This window comes from Talpa occidentalis, unplaced genomic scaffold, assembly GCF_014898055.3.
Source record: "Talpa occidentalis isolate TD23 unplaced genomic scaffold, MPIMG_talOcc4v2.1, whole genome shotgun sequence".
Classification (NCBI taxonomy): domain Eukaryota; kingdom Metazoa; phylum Chordata; class Mammalia; order Eulipotyphla; family Talpidae; genus Talpa; species Talpa occidentalis.
The window spans coordinates 94,014,684-94,035,773 of record NW_026555331.1 but is presented as its reverse complement, the minus strand read 5'-3'; the positions used below and the strand labels follow the sequence as shown (position 1 = coordinate 94,035,773).

At 35.7% G+C, this 21,090-nt stretch overlaps 1 protein-coding gene across 2 annotated transcripts in view; it reads left to right on the top strand.

The window, feature by feature from the left end:
* The window catches only part of DGKB (diacylglycerol kinase beta), an 835,840-nt gene that overhangs the window by 475,102 nt on the left and 339,648 nt on the right, over positions 1 to 21,090 (top strand). For both annotated transcript variants that reach the window (XM_054692402.1, XM_054692401.1), the window contains 2 exons: positions 297 to 386; positions 4,414 to 4,574. In XM_054692402.1, the coding sequence (XP_054548377.1) occupies positions 297 to 386; positions 4,414 to 4,574 (251 nt within the window). The remainder of the gene's footprint in view (positions 1 to 296; positions 387 to 4,413; positions 4,575 to 21,090) is intronic.

Genomic DNA, 21,090 nt, shown 5'->3' with positions numbered 1-21,090 from the left:
TATCTATATCAATAAGGATTTCAATGATATTAAATCAAACTCATCCCAATTTTTAACTACATTAAGATATTTAAAAGATTTTCCTCTTGCAGAAGTCTTGAAAATTCTAGTCAGTTTGTGAATTATGGTAACAATTTTTTCTATTTTATAAATGCATATACATTCATCTTAATTCATAATTATATATCTGGGCTATGTAACTTTTTCTGTTTATAGAATGTGTTTTTTTATGCCAACCTATCTTTTATACTGTTGTTCTATGATCAAAATTTATTTATTTTTGTTTAATTCCACAGAAAAGGCCAATGTAGCCAAGCATCCTCCAGTTGCGATTCTGCCTCTTGGCACCGGCAATGATCTAGCAAGATGCCTGCGATGGGGAGGAGGTAAAACAATGAAAAACTTAAAAGCAGAAATACAGTGCAGAACACCACCCCATCCCCAACATTTCTTCACTGAATGACCACTTTAATGTGCTTTCACCAAATAGAATTGCTGTCTGATATGTGTCTGTGAGTTTGTGGGTTCAATTTTCTTAACATTTATAAGGAAAAAATAATGTTCATGTAGATGCTTTATAGGACATTCACAATCTGGTAATACATGATAGGAAAATTTGCTTAACACCAGGGGAGGTAGAAAATCTGAGCTTGGGGGCCTCCCCCGGTGGTGCAGGCAGTTGAGCACAGGGCTGTGAAGCTGTCTGCAGCCTATGCAACTGGTTCGATCCCAGCCCGCTGGCGAGAATCCCACATTGCGTGGTAGACCTCTCCAGTCTCGCCTGCTGCTCCCCTCAGCAGTGTATTTTGCCAATCTGCCTGTTCTGCTCCCCGCTCTGAATGGTGAATCCTCTCACTCTCCTGCGAATCTGGCCTGTACCCCAGCTCTTGTATGTATGGATAAATAAATAAATCTTAAAAAAAAGTGGGGCCTCCTCTGGTGGCGCAGTGGTTGAGTGCTGGGTTGCGAGACTGCCTGCGGCCTCTGCAGCACCAGTTCCTTCCTAGGCCACCGGCGAGGGTCCCACCAAAAAAAAAAAAAAAAAATCTGACCTTGGCTTAAATGTGATAACATTTAAGAGGCAATCTATCTAAATATTATTTTTATTGAGGTGCTACTAACTTACAACAGTGTATATGTTTCAGGTATACAATTTTTCTCCTCAGCAATTGTATATATCAAAACACATTCACCACCAAGTATCCCGTCACCATCCACGACAAATCCATTCCCTGTTCCATCAACCCACTTTCATTCTGGTAATCACCATTCTATTTTCAGAGACTAAATATTTTATGTTGTGTGGGGCAACACCACACTGACAAAGACCCGGGAGTCTTGAAGCAGGCTGCACAAGGCAGGATGCTGCTTAGAACAAGATCCTGGCCTTTTTTATTGATAGAAAAATTACACGGCAACAGTTATGTGCATTAGGAGGACAAGGAGAAAAGGATGGGTGAAACTCAGGAATGTCATCTAGGGCTTGGGGGGACATGAATCTGCTGACCATGTTATCAGCTTGATGACCAAGTGTTGTCATAGAAACTGGACCCCTGACCCCCTTCCATGGTCCTAATCTTACCAACAAAACATTCCAGTGATCAACTTCTGGGGTCCCTTGTCATACATAGGTCCTCAGCCCCCTGGGCGTTCCCAGTCACACCTCATGATGCATACCCTTCCTGGAGTGATCCAGCTTTCTGCGTTTGATTGATTTGAAAAATACTGTGTAAGGTTTGGTTCATATGACTGTGACTGGGCAGTTCTGACCTTTGCATAGGAATGCACAACTGAAGGTAACCATAATGGTGGCTGAACAGGCTGCTTAAGTCTAGCAGACCCCTTAAGTCTAGCAGACCCACAGTTTTATTTGTATGTTGTTTGTTCCTTTACTTTGTTTCATTATATTCCGCATATAAGTAAAATTAGGCAATATCTCTCCTTTTCTGACTTGTATTTCAGCTGCTTTCAAAATATCATTTACTCCTTAATATAATCCCTTCAAGTTCCAACCAAGATTGGAACTTAACAAGATTTCTCCTTTTTTTAGCGATTGAGTAATATTCAATTGTTTAGCCTTTCCCCAACTTTATCTAATCATCTGTTGTCAGGTATTTGGATTGTTTCCAAATCTTAGTGGTTATGAATAGTGCTTCAATGAATATAAGGGTGCATATATCTATAATTAGTGTTTTCATAGTCTTCAAGGACATACCCGAAAGTGGGACTATTGGGTAATAAGGTGGTTCAAGTTTTAATTTTTTGAGGAACTCCCATACTATTTTCCAATGTGGCTATACCAATTTACATTCCCACCAGCAGTGCATTAGGGTTCATTATTCTCCACATCCTTGCAAACATTTATTAGTTCTTGAGCTTTTGACATTAGCCATTTTACTGGTATGAGGTAAAATCTCATTATGGTTTTGATTTCCATTTCCCTAGTGATAAGAAATATAGAGTATCTGTGTGTGTGTTGGCCATCTATATGTCTTTGGTGAAATGCCTATTTTGATACCTTGTCTCTTTTTAGTCTCTAGCACTTTGATTATCTCATACCATTCCTTTCTAGCCTGATTACTCTTTGAAACATCTGATAGTTTTATGGGGTTTCTTTGCACGTGACACAAAATTTTTCTCTCATTGTTTTTAAGATTTTTTTTTTTAATCTTTGCTATTTAAATTGCAATGAGTATTGGTGTGGGTCTCTTTGGTTGCTCTTTTTTTGGAATCTTTGGGACCTTTTATATCCAGATACCTGCTTTTTGCTGCTGCCTTGACTCTTTAATAGTTAACTGAACAAATATGCTATAAATGTAATTTATTCTGCTTTAGAGAATGTTGGCTTTATTTTAGTGTCCGTACTTTCTTCTTTTAACCCACTTAATATTTACAACGTTTTATATGCTGACACCTCTAATGAGGACTCATAGCCTTTGGCATTTGCTTGTTCAACAAATAGATTATTAAAATATAGAACAAAGTTGGACACAGAAAATAATTATGGGAGCATTGTTTCAATTCAAAATATTATTTTAAGAATGTATGTCTGTAGTGTAAGAGATACTTATTTAACTTAATATAAATTTTTTAAAGATTTATTTATTTATGCATACAAGAACTGGGGTACAAGCCAGAGGTGTGGGGGGGTGGTGAGAGGATTCACCAGAGACAGAGTGGGAAACAGAACAAGGCAGAGTGACTGAAATACACTGCTGAGGGGAACAGCGGGCGAGTCAGGAGAGGTCTGCTGTGCCATGTGGGTCAGCTCCCTGGCTGGGAATCGAACTTGTGCTGCAGTGGCTGTGGATAGCTTCATAGGTTGCATCTTAACCACTTGTGCCACCAGGGAGGCCCCTTAATATAATATTATAAAGTAATATGTTATCAGTATTACAATATTGAGAACTTTATTTTTTTAGACCTCATATACTAAGAACTTCTGTTAATTTTATCACTTTTAAATAGTCTCACATCACATCATGTTTTTATAGAAGGGGAAACTATTTAAGCTAAAAGCAAATGCAATATATAACATGGCCAGAGTTAGACTACATTCATAACTATAATATTATATACCTATACAGACAATTAAGAGGAGATTTAACATTTTTATTTTCTGATCATGTTGACTATATGTAACATTTTTATTAAAAAATAGATTTGTTGAATGTTATTCTAGGGCAGACCCATTAAAAGGTTCTTAGTGTGAAAGATGCAGATAGCCATAATGCAAAATACTGGCACTCAGGCAGGGCTTGTTTTGAAAATTATGTGCTATGGAATTGCATATGGCCCATTGTTTTGGGAGACTGCCTTCTGGAAGGAAGCATTATGAAATATAAAACCTGTGGAAGAAGTAGAAGTTAGTGAATCAAAAGAAAAGGGTTTCTCAGGGTACTTATAACAAGAGATGTTATGACACAAAGTTAAAAATAAAAGAACCTTCTACTTAAATTGAATGTTACTCTGTATCATGATGGGAAAGTATGAGGATAAGAGTGATGGACAAGGGAGAGATGTAAAGCAGCATCCATGTTATTTAATAAAGCAACTGCTAGAGAGTATTGGTTTCTGAGAGACAATCACAAAAGAAAGAAGATATGGAAGCAGACAATTCCATTTTGAAAATGTTGATGTGTAATTTTGTGGTGGGGGGGGAATATGCAGTGGAAATGTTCGATTGGCAGTTTGGCATGCTGAGAATTTTCACCACTTGAGAGAAATATGAGTTGCAAATTAAACTAAACAAAAATATTGTTATGAGTAAAATAAGATTATAGTTAATTCTTGTGTTAGTTTTGCATAAAATGCATTATTTAACTTTAGAATGATACAAGTATACACAACCAATATGTACAAATGTTATTTTGTTGTTTGGTTATATTTTTCTTAAGATAATTTTTTTATTAGGTTATGAAGGTGAGAATCTGATGAAAATCCTAAAAGACATTGAAAACAGCACAGAAATCATGTTGGACCGATGGAAGTTTGAAGTCATACCTAATGATAAAGATGAAAAGGGAGACCCAGTGCCTTACAGTATCATCAATAATTACTTTTCCATTGGCGTGGTAAGATTTTCCACTAAATATTCTTTTTTATTTTTCACTAGTCCTGTATAATTGCTATATGTAAACTCTTAGACTGTGAAGACTTACTGATTATAAATAATTTATTTTATATTTGTGTCACAAAACACCTCTTCTAATGGGCAGTGATAATACTTGTGAGTTTATTTAATGTCAGAGAATCAGAAATAGATAAATTTTTAATGTGCTAAATAAAGGAAAGAAACTATACGTTTTGAAATTGGTTTGACCATTGTGTTATTCAGCTGAAAGTTACTAGGGTTTACAATAAGTTAATCATATTTTTTAAACTATAAGCTAAACTTTACATTAGTGACAACATGAAAAGCATGCATCAAATTTTTTCTGAGAGAACTAAATTTTAATATTATTGTAGGCTACTAAGTTTTTAAATATAGACATTATTTAACATTTTGTGGTTTGGTTTGAAGTCTAAGAAAAATGCTACTACTTTTCTAAATGATTAATAAATCAAAAGGTTACTCTTTTCATTTAAATCCTTGAAAATATTAGACTAAAAGTAAACTATCATTTGGCAATTGAAAGAGTGATTGAAATATTATCCTTAAGAAATATTTTAAGAGATTTTATATAGATGTATAAATAGTGTATTTATATATCTATATAAAAATCCAACAGTTATAAAGCCTAAAGGTATATTATCTGCAGCATTCCATTTAACATTCCATTCAACCATGCACACGCAGACACACACACCCCCTTCACAGTAGACTATTAAAAGTTCCTGTTTGAATCTGTGAACTTACGATTCGAGTTACCAGGGTAAGAGTCATTTAACAATTTTTCTTTTTCTGAGTATCCATTGGTTTATATGCATCTCCAGTTATTGTTTTCCCTTTTATAATTATAGATAATGTGTTTATTCATTTAAAGAGCTTCAAAATGGGCAAAATGATGATAAATATACTATTGTTTACAATGCTAATGATGATGATTTGTAAGAAAAATGTAATGCATCTCGATCTGTAAAGGTTCTCTTATTTATATTTGATATGAATGCAAGTCATATTTTTATCTTTCATTGGTATATAATTTATACATAAGGTATTTCACTCATTTTAATTGATATTAATGAATCTATTCTGATTTTAGTTCATTTTCATCACTGAAACAAAACTTTCATTCCCGTTGGTAGTCAGTTCCAGCTCTTTCCCTCAGCTCTAAGAAAATACTAATCTTTCTTCCTCTAATAATTATCTGTTATGGATATTTCATATAACTCATACAAAAGGTAGTCTTTGGCATCTTTCATTTTATATAATGTTTTCAAAATTCACTTACATGAATTGCATGATACAGTATTCTTGTTTATTGCTGAGTAGTAATTGCCTATTGTGTTGCTATATTACCTATTATTTATACCTTTATCAGTGTATGGATATTTATACTGTAAAAATTAGGGACTTTTATTGTTATCAGTCTTCACATATTATTAACTAAATCTAATCTCTTGAGTTCCTTTAGTGAATTTTTTTTTGTTTACTATACTTTTCAGCTCCAAAATTTCCATTTGGTTCTCTTTTTATTATTTTCAAATGTTTAATTTGTATTTTCTATTTGAAGAGTCATTGTTGATATGCTTTCCTTTATTCTTTCATCCTTATTCCTTTAAACTTATTCTTTAGTTCTTTTGACATGTTTATAATAGCTGTTTTGAAATCTTTGCTAAGTCCAACATCTGCAGCCCATTTAAGAGTTAGCCCATTAGCTAACATCTAGGGCCCATCAGAGTTATTGTTTTTTCCAGAGTATGTGTCAGGCTTTGCTATTCCTCTGCATATCTGCTAATTTTTGTTGTTAGAAACAGGGGTTTTTATATAACCTTGGATTTGGATCCTCTCACAGGGATTATGGTGGTTTCTGTATTTGTTTAGTAACTTACCTGCACTAATTTTGTGGAGCCTTTCTTCCCCATGGTGGATTCTGCTACCTTAGCTTTTTGTTTTTCCTTTATGTTCTTGTTTTTATTTTAATCCTGGTTTACTAGAGATTATCTGTTTCAGAAGGATTAATCAGAGTTTAAACATCTTGGTTCAGGAAGTTGTTGTCCTTTGTTATAGCACTTGTATGTGCATTGGGGAAAAGGACAAACCTCAGACTATTATTAATCTTTTTTTTAGAGATTTATTTATTCATGCATACAAGAACTGGTGTACAGGCCAGATGTGTGGGTGGGAGGATTCACCAGAGACAGAGTGGGGAACAGAACAGACAGATCTACTGAAATTCACTGTTGAAGGGAGCAGCGGGCGAGACAGGAGAGGTCTGCCACGTCATGTGGGTATCTCACCGGCCAGCTGGGATTGAATCCATGCTGCAGAGGCTGTAGACAGCTTCACAGTGCTGCACTCAACCACCTGTGTCACCAAGGGAGGCCCTATTATTAATTTTACTTAGTTTTTTTTTTAATATTTGCTGTCCTTCTTTTGTCTTTTCTGCTCACATAAAAGATCTCTAATTTAGTCTACCTATTAGGGTACTCTTTGCTCTGTCCTCAGCATTAAGTGCAGCATTACACCTTTATGTGGCCTTTCAGACAACCAAGAGTGCCTGGCCCTTAGGGCAGTCTAAGTGCCAAGACCTTCTGTTGAATTTTTGACTAGTTAATTGGTTAGTGCTTGCCCTACTCAATTTTCCAAACATAGCTGAGCTGTGACACTGGCCAGCTTTTTCACTGGCCACAGAGAACGCCACTATTTTAGATAACTCTGTGTCATGGAGTTTTATTCTGAAGTCTACTCCAAATCAAGTCAGCTCCACTGACATTAAAGTCACTTGTTTTCATAGCTTGATCCACCCCGATAGAACTGAAGCAGTGAAAAAGCTGGAGGGCAGGGTAGCTGTTCAAGTCCAAAACATTACAGTTTATCACTATTCTTATCTGAGATTCCTGATTTAATAATTTTCAAGTTGTTTTTGCCTTTAATCAATCCAGTGATCCTCATCCAGACATAGTTACTCCTCCACCATGGGAGAAATTTGGCAATATTTGGACACATGCTTGATTGTCACAACTGTGAGGGAATTATTACTGACAGCTACTGGGTAGAGTCTAATGATTCCCGGTATGTAAAACAACTCCTCAAGCTCACAAGAAAAAAATCATATAGCTCAATATGTCACTAATGGTGAGACTGAAAAACTACCTTCCATTCTGATTTTGTACTTTTAGACACTATAGATTATCTCAAAATCCCAAGAAGAAAACTTTTCACATTCTACATCATTAAATAAACACATCCCATTCATTTTTTTCCTCATGGTAACTCATCATTCATTTGTTCAATAAACAGACAAAAAACTTTGTGCCTTTTTTTCTTGGTGAGGTCCCAGAGTTATAGAAATGAATAAAAGAGAGTGACAAATCACCTCATACTTTATTTTTTTAAGATTTATTTATTTATGCATACAAGAACTGGGGTATAGGCCAGAGCTGGGGGAGGTGAGAGGATTCAGCAGAGACAGAGTGGGGAGCAGAACAGGCTGATCTACTGAAATACACTGCTGAGGGGAGCAGCAGGTGAGACAGAAGAGGTCTGCTGCATCATGTGGGTCAGCTCCCTGGCCAGCTCCCTGGTCAGCTCCCTGGATCAAACTCGAGCTGCAGTGCTGCGGGATAGCTTCATAATGGTGACAGAAAACCCTTTGCACCACCAGGGAGTCCCAAATCACCTCATTATAAGAGTTTAAGAAAGAGGCATTAATAATCAAATGCACATGGGCCTCCCTGGTGACCTAGGGGTTAAATCTCAATGCTATCATCTCTATGACCTGACTTTGATCCGCTGCCGCCTGGGAGCTAACCCACATAAGGCGCAGCAGACCTCTCCAGCCTTGCCTGCTGCTCTCCTCAGCAGTGCATTTCAGTAGATCTGCCTGCTCTGCTCCCCACTCTGCCTCTGGTGAATCCTCTCACCCCCTGCACCTCTGGCCTACACCCTAGTTCTTCTATGCAAAAATTTAAAAACAACAGGAAACAAATTTACAAATGCATTTTTAAATTATGATATATACTGTGAAAGAAAACAAAAGTTACCATGAGATAAAATGAGGGACATGTTTAAGAAAAGCTCTGATGATCTGTTTAGCATTCAAGATCTGAAGAATACAGATAAGAGATGGACATCACAGAGACAGAGCACACCAGTAGGTATCTGAAGATACCTGAAGAACTTGAGGTGAGAAAGAGCTTGTTGTGTTCAAAGATTGTTAGGTCAGTGTGCCTGGAACAAAACATAAGAAGGTGTGAGTGAATGACAAAAGAGGGAATCGCAGAGGTGAACACTGCCATGTCTTGAAGACCCTTGGAAGCCAAGGTGTAGTGTTTATCTTTTAAGAGAGCCCATCGGACCATTCAGTGATTTTAGTCAGGAAATGAGTTTGTTCAATTTATGTACAGCAGGAGCACTTCTACCAGAGATTATAGTTATACATGAGCCAAAAGATAAAACAAGTATCATAAAAATGATACATAGAACTTTAAATATTTCATTTTAACCTAAAACCTATAAATATAACTGAATTGGCCAATCTTCCCTTATAGGCCAAGCTAATGTCATTTCTCTGAATGTGGGTCACTGAAGGAGGTTCCACAGCCTGTCTGCTGTAAACCAAACTCCATAATAAACCATCTATGATTCTATTTTTAGTTTCTTTCAAGTGGAATAAAAACTCAAAAGACCCCTTTGAAGCAATCTGAATTAAATCCTTCTAGATTTATACAATAGTTTAAAAAAATCTTTTATAATGATCTTTCTTATATGTAATTCTATGGCAAAGAATATAATTCTATAGCTGTTTCAGCATTGCCTTTATATCAAGTCTTCCCAAGTTTGATATAAAGTTGGGTATTCTATATGAGACAAAGACTTTTGTAGTCATATTTTTTTCATTTACATAATATGTAAACAAATGATAATTTATAATAAATACTATAACTGGCATAAACAGTGTTGGAAACAACACAAATGATTCTAGATACATGCAAAATGTAGACATACACGAGTGTGGGTTTACTAGACCCACAGCTAAGAGCTGCTGGAATTGCATGAGCAGGGGTAGGGACATTTCTCCGGTGGGCCCCAAGCAGACATGTATCCCCCAGGATCATTGCTAAGAGGGACTTGAGCAGGACAGTTTCTAGATCCACAGTCAAACCACCTTGAAGACGCAGTCACCTCAAGTTTTTACTGAGTGGCTTCAGGAGAGCACATCGGTCAACCAGGGAAGGATCTGAGGTTCTCTCAGAACTTTTCTGTAAATCTGCAAGGTCCATACTTTTCTTTACATGGTAGTTCAGGGGGTGGTGGTGGGTGAGTACTAGGGAGCCTGAGGGCTGAGTAATTGTTAAAATTATATGTCTTCTCTCCATCTGCATATCCTGATTGGAGGAGAGCCTCGTGTGTTTTTTCTTTTTCTTTCTTTTTTCTTTTTTTAATTTTCTAGAGGCATGTCTTATTTATTTATTTATTTATTATTTGTTAGTTTGTTTGGTTTATACATGCACTGGGTACAGTCAGAAGCGTGGGAGGGTGAGAGAATTCACCAGAGCCAGAGCGGGGAGCAGAGCAGGCAGAAGGACCGAAGTCCACTGCTGAGGGGAGCAGCGGGCGGCAGGAGAGGTCTGCGCGCTATGTGGGACCCTCCTCCGGTGGACGGGGAGCAGCCGGGGATCGAACCCCCTGCTGAGGGGAGCAGCGGGTGGCAGGAGAGGTCTGTGCGCCATGTGGGACCCTCCTCCGGTGGCCGGGGAGCAGCCGGGGATCGAACCGGCTGCAGAGGCTACAGGCAGCTTCGCAACCCAGCGCTCAACCGCTGCGCCACCGGGGAGGCCCGCCTCGTGTGTTTTTTCTAGGGCAATTTCCTAAAATGCTCAAATACGCGTGCCTTCCAATCCAATCCTGTGGAGTGGAGGCAGCTGCCTGCAAGTGCTAAGCCGCTGCATCAAAAGTGCGCACGCGCACCAGAGCACACACGCGGAGGCACGCACTGGGGCATGCGCGAGCTCCGCCAGAGTGGGGTACAGGTGAGGCGCACAAGCCATTAAGGTCTATCTAGAACCATTGGTGGTAGGGGCAGAGGGAGTCCTCAGGAGCGGTGTCCAGAGCAGCTTGTGGGCTGGGCTGTTATCGGTATGGAGTCATGGGAAGTGGTTGTGGAATCTAGGAACCTTCGTGGGGTTTCCATTTCTCACAGCTGAGTCTTGCCCCTGCTGCCTGCTCCCAGTCTCTCCCCGCAACCACTGATACCCTGAGCATTCTGTTGAAGTAAAAAAAAAAATGGCTTCCAGGGAGCATCCTGCAAGGCTTGGAATCTGAGCACTCACTACACTCACACTCTCCTTGGCAGAACATTGCCGTCTTGGAGGAGGTGTGACACCGATGAAGTGGTTGTTTTTCCTACCCTTCTGCAGTGGCAGAAGGGCACAGAGCAGGATCTCTATGATCTGAGCAGACAGGTAAAGGAGAGCCCTGGGGGCTTTTATTGAGCTTTTTACAAGGGAGAGGGGGTCAGGGGGCCAGAGGCTGGCAAGCTTCCTAGCCCCTGGGGAATCTTCACTCTTTCTGGGCTCTCTGGCGTTTCCCCGTGCTCTCTGATTCTCCGTTGGTTCTTCTCGTTCTGTCTTCTCATATTCTCTTGTTTCCCCTGGCGTCGGGGTGACGCCGCCTTTATAAGGCCAGTCTCAGCCCAGGTGCACCCATCTATGCATGCCCACACCGTACTCCAGGTGTCTGCTGTCAGGCATGCATGTAGGACCGCAGGAGTCCATCATTAATGCTAATGGCTGGAGGGCAGAAAAGCCTGATAGTTTTTCACTTACCCTGCACCTTCTCACTGGATCTGTTCTCAGATCTCGTTGCAGCAGTGTGCTGGAACCACACTGGATTCCTGGACTGCCACAAAGGTAACCTCATCCTGCGTGATTGTTAAATCAGTTCTATGGGAAGAGGATAGATGAAAACTTCTGTACCATCATCTCGTTGATGTATTTTTCTACAAATTATTATTTTTTTTTACCAGAAAGAAATACATAGCATAGTAAATTTGAAGAGATAACTACAGCTATGGAAAATATGTGCACAATTAGAAGGTTGTCTCATTTGCATCTTTACACCAATGAGCTTTATGATATAGGAGAAATTGAATACTTACTATCCAAATATAAATAGTTGAAATTTTCTAGGGAAAGAGTAATAGCAAAACTAAGCCAATGTAGTTGTCAAACTTAAGCATGTATGAGAATCACCTGAAAAGCTTGTTAAACAGCAGGTCGATGGCTCCAGTGCCCTTCTTTTATGTTTCAGTAGATCTGAGATGGAGTCTGAAAATTTATAGTTTTAACAAAATCTAGGATAATCCCAGTGTCGCTTGTCCAACATCAAACTTCCAGAACAATGCTCTAAGAATAAAGCAAAAGAGGAAAAAGTAAAAATATAGTAAAAGTGGTACTTAAACATGTTATTTCAAATGGTATTGCACAGCATAGCTAATTCTCATATTTTAAAATTTATTCTAGAATATAAATTAAGATGGGATATTTTCTTATTCATTTTACATAGCTAGCAAATTGAAATATTAAGATCCTGTCAACATAACCCCACAAAAAATGGGAATATAAATGCAACAATTGTAAACAGTAAAATTAGCAAACAAATTCAAGTATAAAGACTAAAACCTACAGAGCAAATAGGCTTTATTTCAAAAGTCAAAATGATCCAGGTTTATTGAATTTAAATGAAAATCAGGTTTTTCATTTTTTGAAATTAAAAATGTTAAAATATGCAAATATATTCTATAAATTGGTAGTTAATATATTAATTGTGGCATTCTGAATGAAATTAGGAAGAATATAGGTTTTTTAATCTAAGGTACTTTAATAGGTACTTTAGTTATCTCTTTTAGTAAAGTAACTTATTTAATAATGAAATATTTAAATAAATCATATATAATAGACAAAATTATGATGATACATATAGTAAATATGTATTAGCTATAAATAACATTAATAATATAAGTTACCAAATACTAGAGTGGTATATAAAAAATAATCCTCTTGCTTTCCTTTATAAAAAGGTTATATTTACCATTTCATGTTAACATGAATATAATTTAGTTACCAATATCAACAGGCTTATAAAATACTAAAGTTTGTATTTAGTAAGACACACAGCCTATATGGAGAAAACTCAGTAATTTTATGCAAACTTGTAAAATTAAGATTTGAATAATAATGTCCTCTCATGCTCCAATATGGGAAGATTTAATATTATTAATAGATCAAGTCTCAAATTAATTTATACATTTAGTCCATTGCTACCAAGAATCCTAATAGAATTACTGGCAGTTGTTTTGATTAATGGGAATTTATAGTTGGGCAGAATTGCCTTTATAATTTTTGGAAATAATTAATATCCTACGATGATCAAATTTTTTTGCCATGTACTAAAGACAACTAACTTACTGTAACTAAAATATGGTGGTACAAAAATCAATGAGTAGGATAGAATATGAAGTTAAATCCAAAAACTACACAAATATGCAGGGAATTTAAAATTTGTTAGCTATTAAGATAGCAGATCATAGGGTAAGGGTAAAAGTACACAATAAATTAGATGGCAGAATCGGTTACTCATTTTAATTGAAGTAAATTTATATTTCCATTTATATTTATAGGAAATATATCTCAAGTAGATTAAAATACAAGTTTAAATGATACACTAATCAGATATTATTAGAAGGGAAGGTAGAAGTATATTGTTTGGGTAGGAGAGATCTGTGTGAGGCAAACAGAATACCCAAGCCCATAAATGAAAAATAAATTGCAATTACTTTTCATCATTTTTTTTAATGTAAAAAGGGATTATTAACTCTAAAAGTCCAAGAAAACATTCCCAATACAAATAATAAACATGGGTTAATAGTCTAAAGAATTTCCTAATAAAATTAAATATCTATTAGAGAAGTAAACTAAGACTGAAAATTATAATAGTCAGAGGAAAATTTCCCAATGTTATGTTTGCAAGGAAATATTACACTATAGGATATCATGTTTTAACTTTCAGATTATTAAAAATGACAGAGGTTGCTAATACAATATAAATACGTGTGTAGGAAATGGACACATTCTTAATTGTGCAATGGACCTGTAAATTAAAATTTGGGGGAGAATAATTTCATGATATCTGTTCAAATTTAAATGTAATTCCCTTTGACCCACCATTCATTCCACAGAAATAATCAATACAGAAACCTAAGTTGCATCACTATATTTAATGATGTACAATTGGGAACAACCTAAAAGTTTATTAGTTTGAAAGAAGCATAGAGCAGGAAAAGTGGTTCCAAAATTATAATGTGCACAAAAATGAATTGTCCCTAGGTGAGTACTGTGTCACTATTGTTCTACTGTGAATGGGTAATATAGGAATTTCTTTAAGAAGGTTGTGGGAACTCACTTAGGGAAGTCTAACTTTTTTGAGAAAACCTAGCAGTGGTGCTTATAAATGCTAGGGAATCATGATGGTGGTACAATATGAATGGTTTATATAGTTCCATCTCTGAGAATATATGAGTATATGAGTCTGCTAATGTATATATACATATATATACACACACACATATATATACATGTGTATATATATATGTATACACACACACACACACACAGATATACTAAAATGTTAACAATATTAACTGGTGTATGGGAGTAGGGAAAGGGAAATGAAACTTTCTCTGCTTACTTAATGTTCTTTAAAAGATGTGGTGAGTCTTTGAAAGGGTAGTCTTTAAAACTCCATAGGTAGTCTTTAAAACTTCACAGAAATACCCAAGTTTGTAAACCTGCTTTAGTGCTTAAATCCTCTAATTTAAGCTTAACGATGCTTAACATTTTTAACCTGCCTCATATAGAATTGTCTTGCTAATACTTTGAGATTTGACTTATTGAATAGTTTTATTAGATCACATTTTAAGTGGATAGACTGCCAATTTATAGATTTTGCTTTGTGCATTCTTGTGTGTCATTCATTCATCTATACAACAATTTTGTTTATGTATGTAGCTGCTATTTGCTGGACACTGTTCTAAATATTAACTGGTACAGTGGAAATAGGGCAGGCAAAGTTTTAATTTTCATTCCATCTGTAGTTTTCTATGGGTGAGGAACAACAAATAAGTGAATATCAAATAGTAATAAATGTTATGAAGGAAAAGCATCAGGGTACTGTGATAGAAGGTGACTAGGAATATGACATTGGATAGTGTCTTTATTTCACATGCTGGGTGGGAAATCTTTTTGTTTACTGTATTTGGTGCAATGAATCAATGTGTTGTGAACTGCCTTATAAGGAGCATGGCAAAGCTTTCCATTTATTTGTTGTTCTTTACATTTGACTTTTTAATTTAATATTTCTAATTGAGAAAATATTAGAATTACCCCCCCTAAGTATTATTCTTTCCATTTGCTTCTGAAAGTAGTATGTTCTCTTTGGCTATTTCCCCTTTGGGAGTTAGGTCTTAGGCATATCCTAAAGTCTCAAAGCATTCACTATTAGCCTTAAGAATGCTGGCTCATTAATTTTATTTTCCAGCTTCCAGGTGTTACTGATTGCTGTGACTTTCCCTGTTGATAATAATAATGAACCTGTCTTCACACATTTTTACCCTTGTGACTTTCAATCAGATGGTCAATTTCTGGGTAAAAAGCAATATTATATCTGCACATCTGGGAACTGTAGAATTCATATTCCATGATAGTGTCCTGTTCAAAAACACTCACTTTTTGCAATAGCACAGAAAGGAAGAAAGACTACATATTTAATAGGTAAATGCTGTAGTTCAAACCAATAGTGGCTGCTTCACAGGTATAAAAAGTCACTTTAATTTCCTTTAAACATTAACTTTTTTCTGCCCTGTGACATATCATTCTCCCAAGCAACACATTCCATATTGCAATAAGGTGAGTTTTACATGCAAAATTAGGAAGGTGGAGATGAATGTTGGTGTGCACAGGTGCTCCGAGAGAGGGTCCAGTTAAACAGAGCAGCAAAATATTCTTAGGGGCTATTTATTAGGATTTATAAATGGCATTGTTGAATAGATTGTTCTACTGATGGTGAATTCTGTACTTATATTACTATAAAAATCTAAAATAATGATTTATTGTGACTGTTTAGTGTCCTAGTGTTGATTAATGTTATTGTCACAATGTAGCTCATTTATTATTTCATTCCACATTGCTTCTTGAGTGCCTGCTCTGATTCCTGGGATAGATATTTCAGATGCTCATCTTTAGACAAAGAAGTAAAAATTCCTCTGTATTGGAGGTAAAACATTACACATGTGTATCTTCCCTTGAACGTGGTCAGAAGAAATACAAATAAGTAATGCCTCAGGAATTAATTTATTGTCCTTTAAATTGTTCATATCTATAGCTTGCTATTTTGAAGGTATAGTATAATATTAAGTTATTGTAGAGAGAATAATTAGTGTAAAGACTAACCCTACAGAAACATATAAAGAATTTTAGAACATATGTTAGCAACTACCTTAATATTCTGTAATTGCAGCATCAGTGTATAATAAGCCAACAATACAGAAACATCTATATTACCTTTCAATTTCATTTGTGGAGAAGCAAATTTCAAGATTTATTTTGAGGCAGATTGTCATAACAATAATATGACTTAGTGTTTTAACTATAATAAGTGTTAAAATAAATGGAAGATTTCAGCAAACCCATTTCTCACCAAGTATAACAGTGATCATCTTTGCAACTGAGAATATACATAATTATGCAGAATTAAAACCTTTGAGTTATATTCCCTACCCCCTAGGTCTCCGAGACCAAGTTTGAAAAGCCCATGGATTATATCCATGGAAATGCTTCCACCAACATAAATTATATTTGGCTTGCTGACATCGATAGATATTCAGCCACAAAATAGTGCTCATGTAAGACCATCTTAGCCCAATTCTGTTTTCCCTACATAGAGTATTGATTTTGTAGCAGCTGTTAATCATCCCAGTAAGTTCCAATTTGGACACTCTTCAACACAGAAGTCAGCACTGTGAGCAGAAACAACCAAGGCAATAAGAATTTCAAAGACTTCTGGAAAGGTCCTCCAGTTTTTATAGAACATATCCAGAAACAAATTAGTATCACACGCTGTGTATAAAGTGAAAGCCAACATGAAAATGAAAACCTTATCCACATTAGTACTTCTGAAATTGGAAATGGGTCTATGCTCAATGTGGAATTTCTTTCCAAGTCTGGAAGAATTCTGACAAAGATGGGTGGATTTTTACTGTGCCATATATATTATCACCCAAATGTCCTATCAAATAGATATTTGCTTGGTTATGATTTAATATCCTTCAGCCTTACTCAGTCACTAAGAGCCTCTTATTCCGCCAGAGTAGGAAAAATATGACTGCTTAATTCTCATAACCATAAATTTCAAGTTAGTGGAAGAGTTACTGATCAGAATTCCTTCAGTCCTCAGCCTTCTATATTATGTATTTTTCTTTGCCTTTACTAAATGTACAAAGGAAATTTCAGCTATAGAAATTTAGTTATGATCACCGATCACATAGCACATTAAGAATATAGATTTTTGTTTGGTGCTGAAGTCAATAAAATTGTTTTTTTTTAATCTCATTTTCTCTGGTTCATTTACTTTATCTGCCCATTTATTATAAATATTCCATAATTTTTGTTACCTACTTGTTATTATTTAAATTTAAATAATTTTAGCCAAGTTTTATTGGTCTAAAGCAAATATTGACATTATTCTGATAACAATAATAGTTATGTGATTTTAAATATGGAACTTGGGTTATATAGTTGTAAATTCTCATTATGTAATGACATCATTTTGAAATGCATTTTTCCCATTATATCAGAGGAAGAAAGTTATAATGATATTAATACTTACTGGTGTAAAATGTTCTTGCAAAGTTGGCAGACTGCTGCTTCAAAGGACAGTTGGTTCTGAAATAGGTTATCTCAAAAAAGATTTGCATTATTTGATAAATTGTCAGTCACAGAATGATCACTGATCTCAAATACTTCATAATCTTATCAAATCAGTTAATTTTAATTACAAAATTTCATTTCAAATTCAGTTACCACCTTTTCTCAAATGCGTAGCGTTTCTCTTTTATTGCTAGGTAACATTAAACCCTGTAGTAAGCTATTTTTAGAAAATAAGCGTGTAAATTATTCTTTACTGAGTGATTATTCATTAAGCATCAAATAGAAAATAATGAGGTGTTTTCAAAACAGATCCAAAATATAAAAAACAATAATCGCTACTGAAATATGATTTTACCCCAACACAAAAATTCCCAAACTAGAAAATTGACTTAGAGGCTGAAACAAAACTATTATTCCTGGTTTATTTATAAATTTGCAAAAGTTGTTCTTTCTTTAAGCAACTGATTACTATATTTTTCAGTTGCTTTTTTCCTATCAGACTTTTTTTCTTAATATTCAAATCTAAATACTTTGAAGAATTTCATTTCCTGAATTTTCTTGTCACTCAGGAATGTTTACAGCAAATTTGACTATTGACAAGAAGTCTGATCTCTGAAGAAGATGAAATATACTATTCAAATTCTGAAGGGGTGTGATTTTATACCTCTTATTGATGTACGGTATTGAAAACCAATATTGCCACAAAAAAATCAATGAATGTAATAGTTAAATAAAATACAAAAAAAAAAACAGAATACTTGGAAGCAAATGTAGAAAATACATTAGGAAATGAAGAAAATGGAAAGCACATAATTTTAAAAAAGGAAGTCTTTTTCCTAGGTAATTTCTGATTTTAAAAGTTATTCCTAGTTATCATTATTTCCTCACCCATTTCTTAAGCTAATGCAAACTGTTTCTACTATTGCTCTACTTACTCCCTCCCATTACCACTTTTGCTAAAACGTCTTTGGCTGATGTCACCCTTGACCTTCAATTTTACCAGCACAATAGGTCTATCTTTCTCAAAATTTGGAGTACTTACCCTCAATGCACTTTCTGTTTCTTGAATTTCTTTTCTTATTCCTTGGTCTTCCATATCCCCATACACTCTCAAGTCTTAGAATTCTTCTGACCACCTTGCTGCACTTTATGGGCTTTTCTGACTTCTGCCCTTTAGCTGCTGCCTGTATCTGATGCTTAATGAATAAAATATCATTCAGCAAAGAAAAAATTACTCATCTATTTTCTAAAAATAACTTACTACGGTGTTTAATGTTACCTAGCATTAGCAGGATTGTTTTCTTCTCTGCTATTTCCTCTCCACATCTACCTTGATTCCATCTTTCCTTGTGGTTTCAAACATCGATGCAGATGACAGCATTATCTGGAGTTCTTTTTGGAGTTTCACAAATCTCCACAGCTAATCAAGGACTCCTGTTGAGTCTACCTTTGACTCTTCTGTGATATTTCTTTCTCTTTTCCCCTTGCCTCTAACTATCTCAAATTCTTATCACCTCTCCTTTTCATTATTGCAGTGTCTCCTCATTGCTTTCGCTGCCTCTAGTCTTGATTCCTCAGATCCACAGTCTACCTAGCCTCCTATGACTCCAGTGGCTACGCTTTCATGCAGGTGAATTCCAAGCTTCTTACCATGTCTTGGTCCTGCATCATCCTTACCTTTATCTTCATTTCATAAATTGCTGTAGTTACTAAATCCTTCCCCTTGATTCTGTTTTCTTGTTCATGTCATCAACTCTGTCTATGAAACTGACCATCATCACCCTCCTATCATATTCCCAAATAATACCCACCTTTTCCTCATTCACAGATATTAGATTAGTCCCTGCCTATTTCTGAAGATCAACTCAGACACTCCCAGAAAGTCTCCCTGAGCACCTGCCAGAGTGGGTTTTACCACTTCTTTTTTGGTACCTCATATTTTCTCTTCACATGTCTTTATTTTGCATTAATCACATTTTTCACATTATTTTAATAGTCATCTATTTACCTTCTTCTGGAATCTGAGTTCATTGAGATCTGGAATGTAACTTGTCCAGATATGTCTATCCGTTGCACTTACATCACCATCGGCAGTTTTTCAGATTATATCACATTGTCATTAGCTATGAGTGATGGAATAGACCTACTACTCCAAAGTACAGATAGATCTCTTTGTTTCTTTCTTGCTCATTTTAAATTAAAAACAATTAGAAAAAAAGCACATAGTACAAAATCCCATCAAATGCAATCAAAACCTTATATATAAAAGATCTATAAATAAACACATGCTATAGTTATAAGGGTAAGCATGTTCTCCTTTTGAATATTTTCCAGCAATTTTTAGAAATATGATTACTATAAAACTGCATAATGTGCATAAAGAAATTCAGAGTATGCCATACATTTCCTCTGCATACATCTCAAAGCATAGGACCTTCTTAAAAAGCTGTAAAATAGAGGAGAAGCCTCTGTTTGACTTGAATGATTTCACAAGTTTTGATTTTCTTTTCATTTCTGATCATGAACTTTCCTAATGTTCCATAGCTAATTTAATCTTACCTGGTTTTAGCTGTCATGTGCTTTTAATGATTAAACTTGCAAAGTGTATTGCAGCGAAGGAATTTTTTTTTAACATTAAAAAGTCTTACATCTTGCTAAGAGCTATAATGCTGTAAATGACAATGATAAATGAGAGTGTATTCCTGAAGAGGTAATTAATCTGCAACAGGGTCAGAACTGCTTCCTTAGGTAAATGAAACTAAATCAGCTGTGTAGTCTATAATTAACTTACAACCATATTAGTCCAAGTGTAATATTATTCATTAGATATGTAAGGGTATTATTTTCTCCATGTGAAAGTTGTAATTTGAAGTAATGATTAACAATTCATTTTAATACTTTAGTCATATTATCATATATATATTTGTCATACATTTTTCATTTTTATCCCATTTAGCGTTTCTATTTTAAAGGCAGAAGTTAATGTGTACCGTTTACATTGTATGTACAGAAATGAATATTTGAAGATGAAGCCGAGTTCCTGTAGTTAGATTAGTCCTCACAGCACTGATGCAGCAAGTTTATATTGGATTTTTTTTAAAGATTTATTTATTTAGGCATAGACGAACTGGGGTACAGGCCAGAGGTATGAGTGGTGATAGATGCACCAAAGACAGTGTAGGGAACAGAAAGGGCAGATCAGCTGAAGTACACTGCCGAGGGGAGCAGGCGGGTGAGTCAGGAGAGGTCTGCTACGCCATGGCCATGTGGGTATCTCAGGGCTGGGGATCGAACTCGTGCTGCAGTGGCTGCAGATAGCTTCATAGGTTGTGTCTTAACCCCGTAGCGCCACCAGGGAGACTCTATATTGGCTTTTTATTTATTTATTTTTTTTTTTTTTGAGAATATAGAGGTTTATGTATTAAGCCAAAGCAGAAGCAATAGTGTTCAGTGTGCACTGAGTACCTGTTTGTAAGAAAAAACTCAAAGAATCAAGTAAAG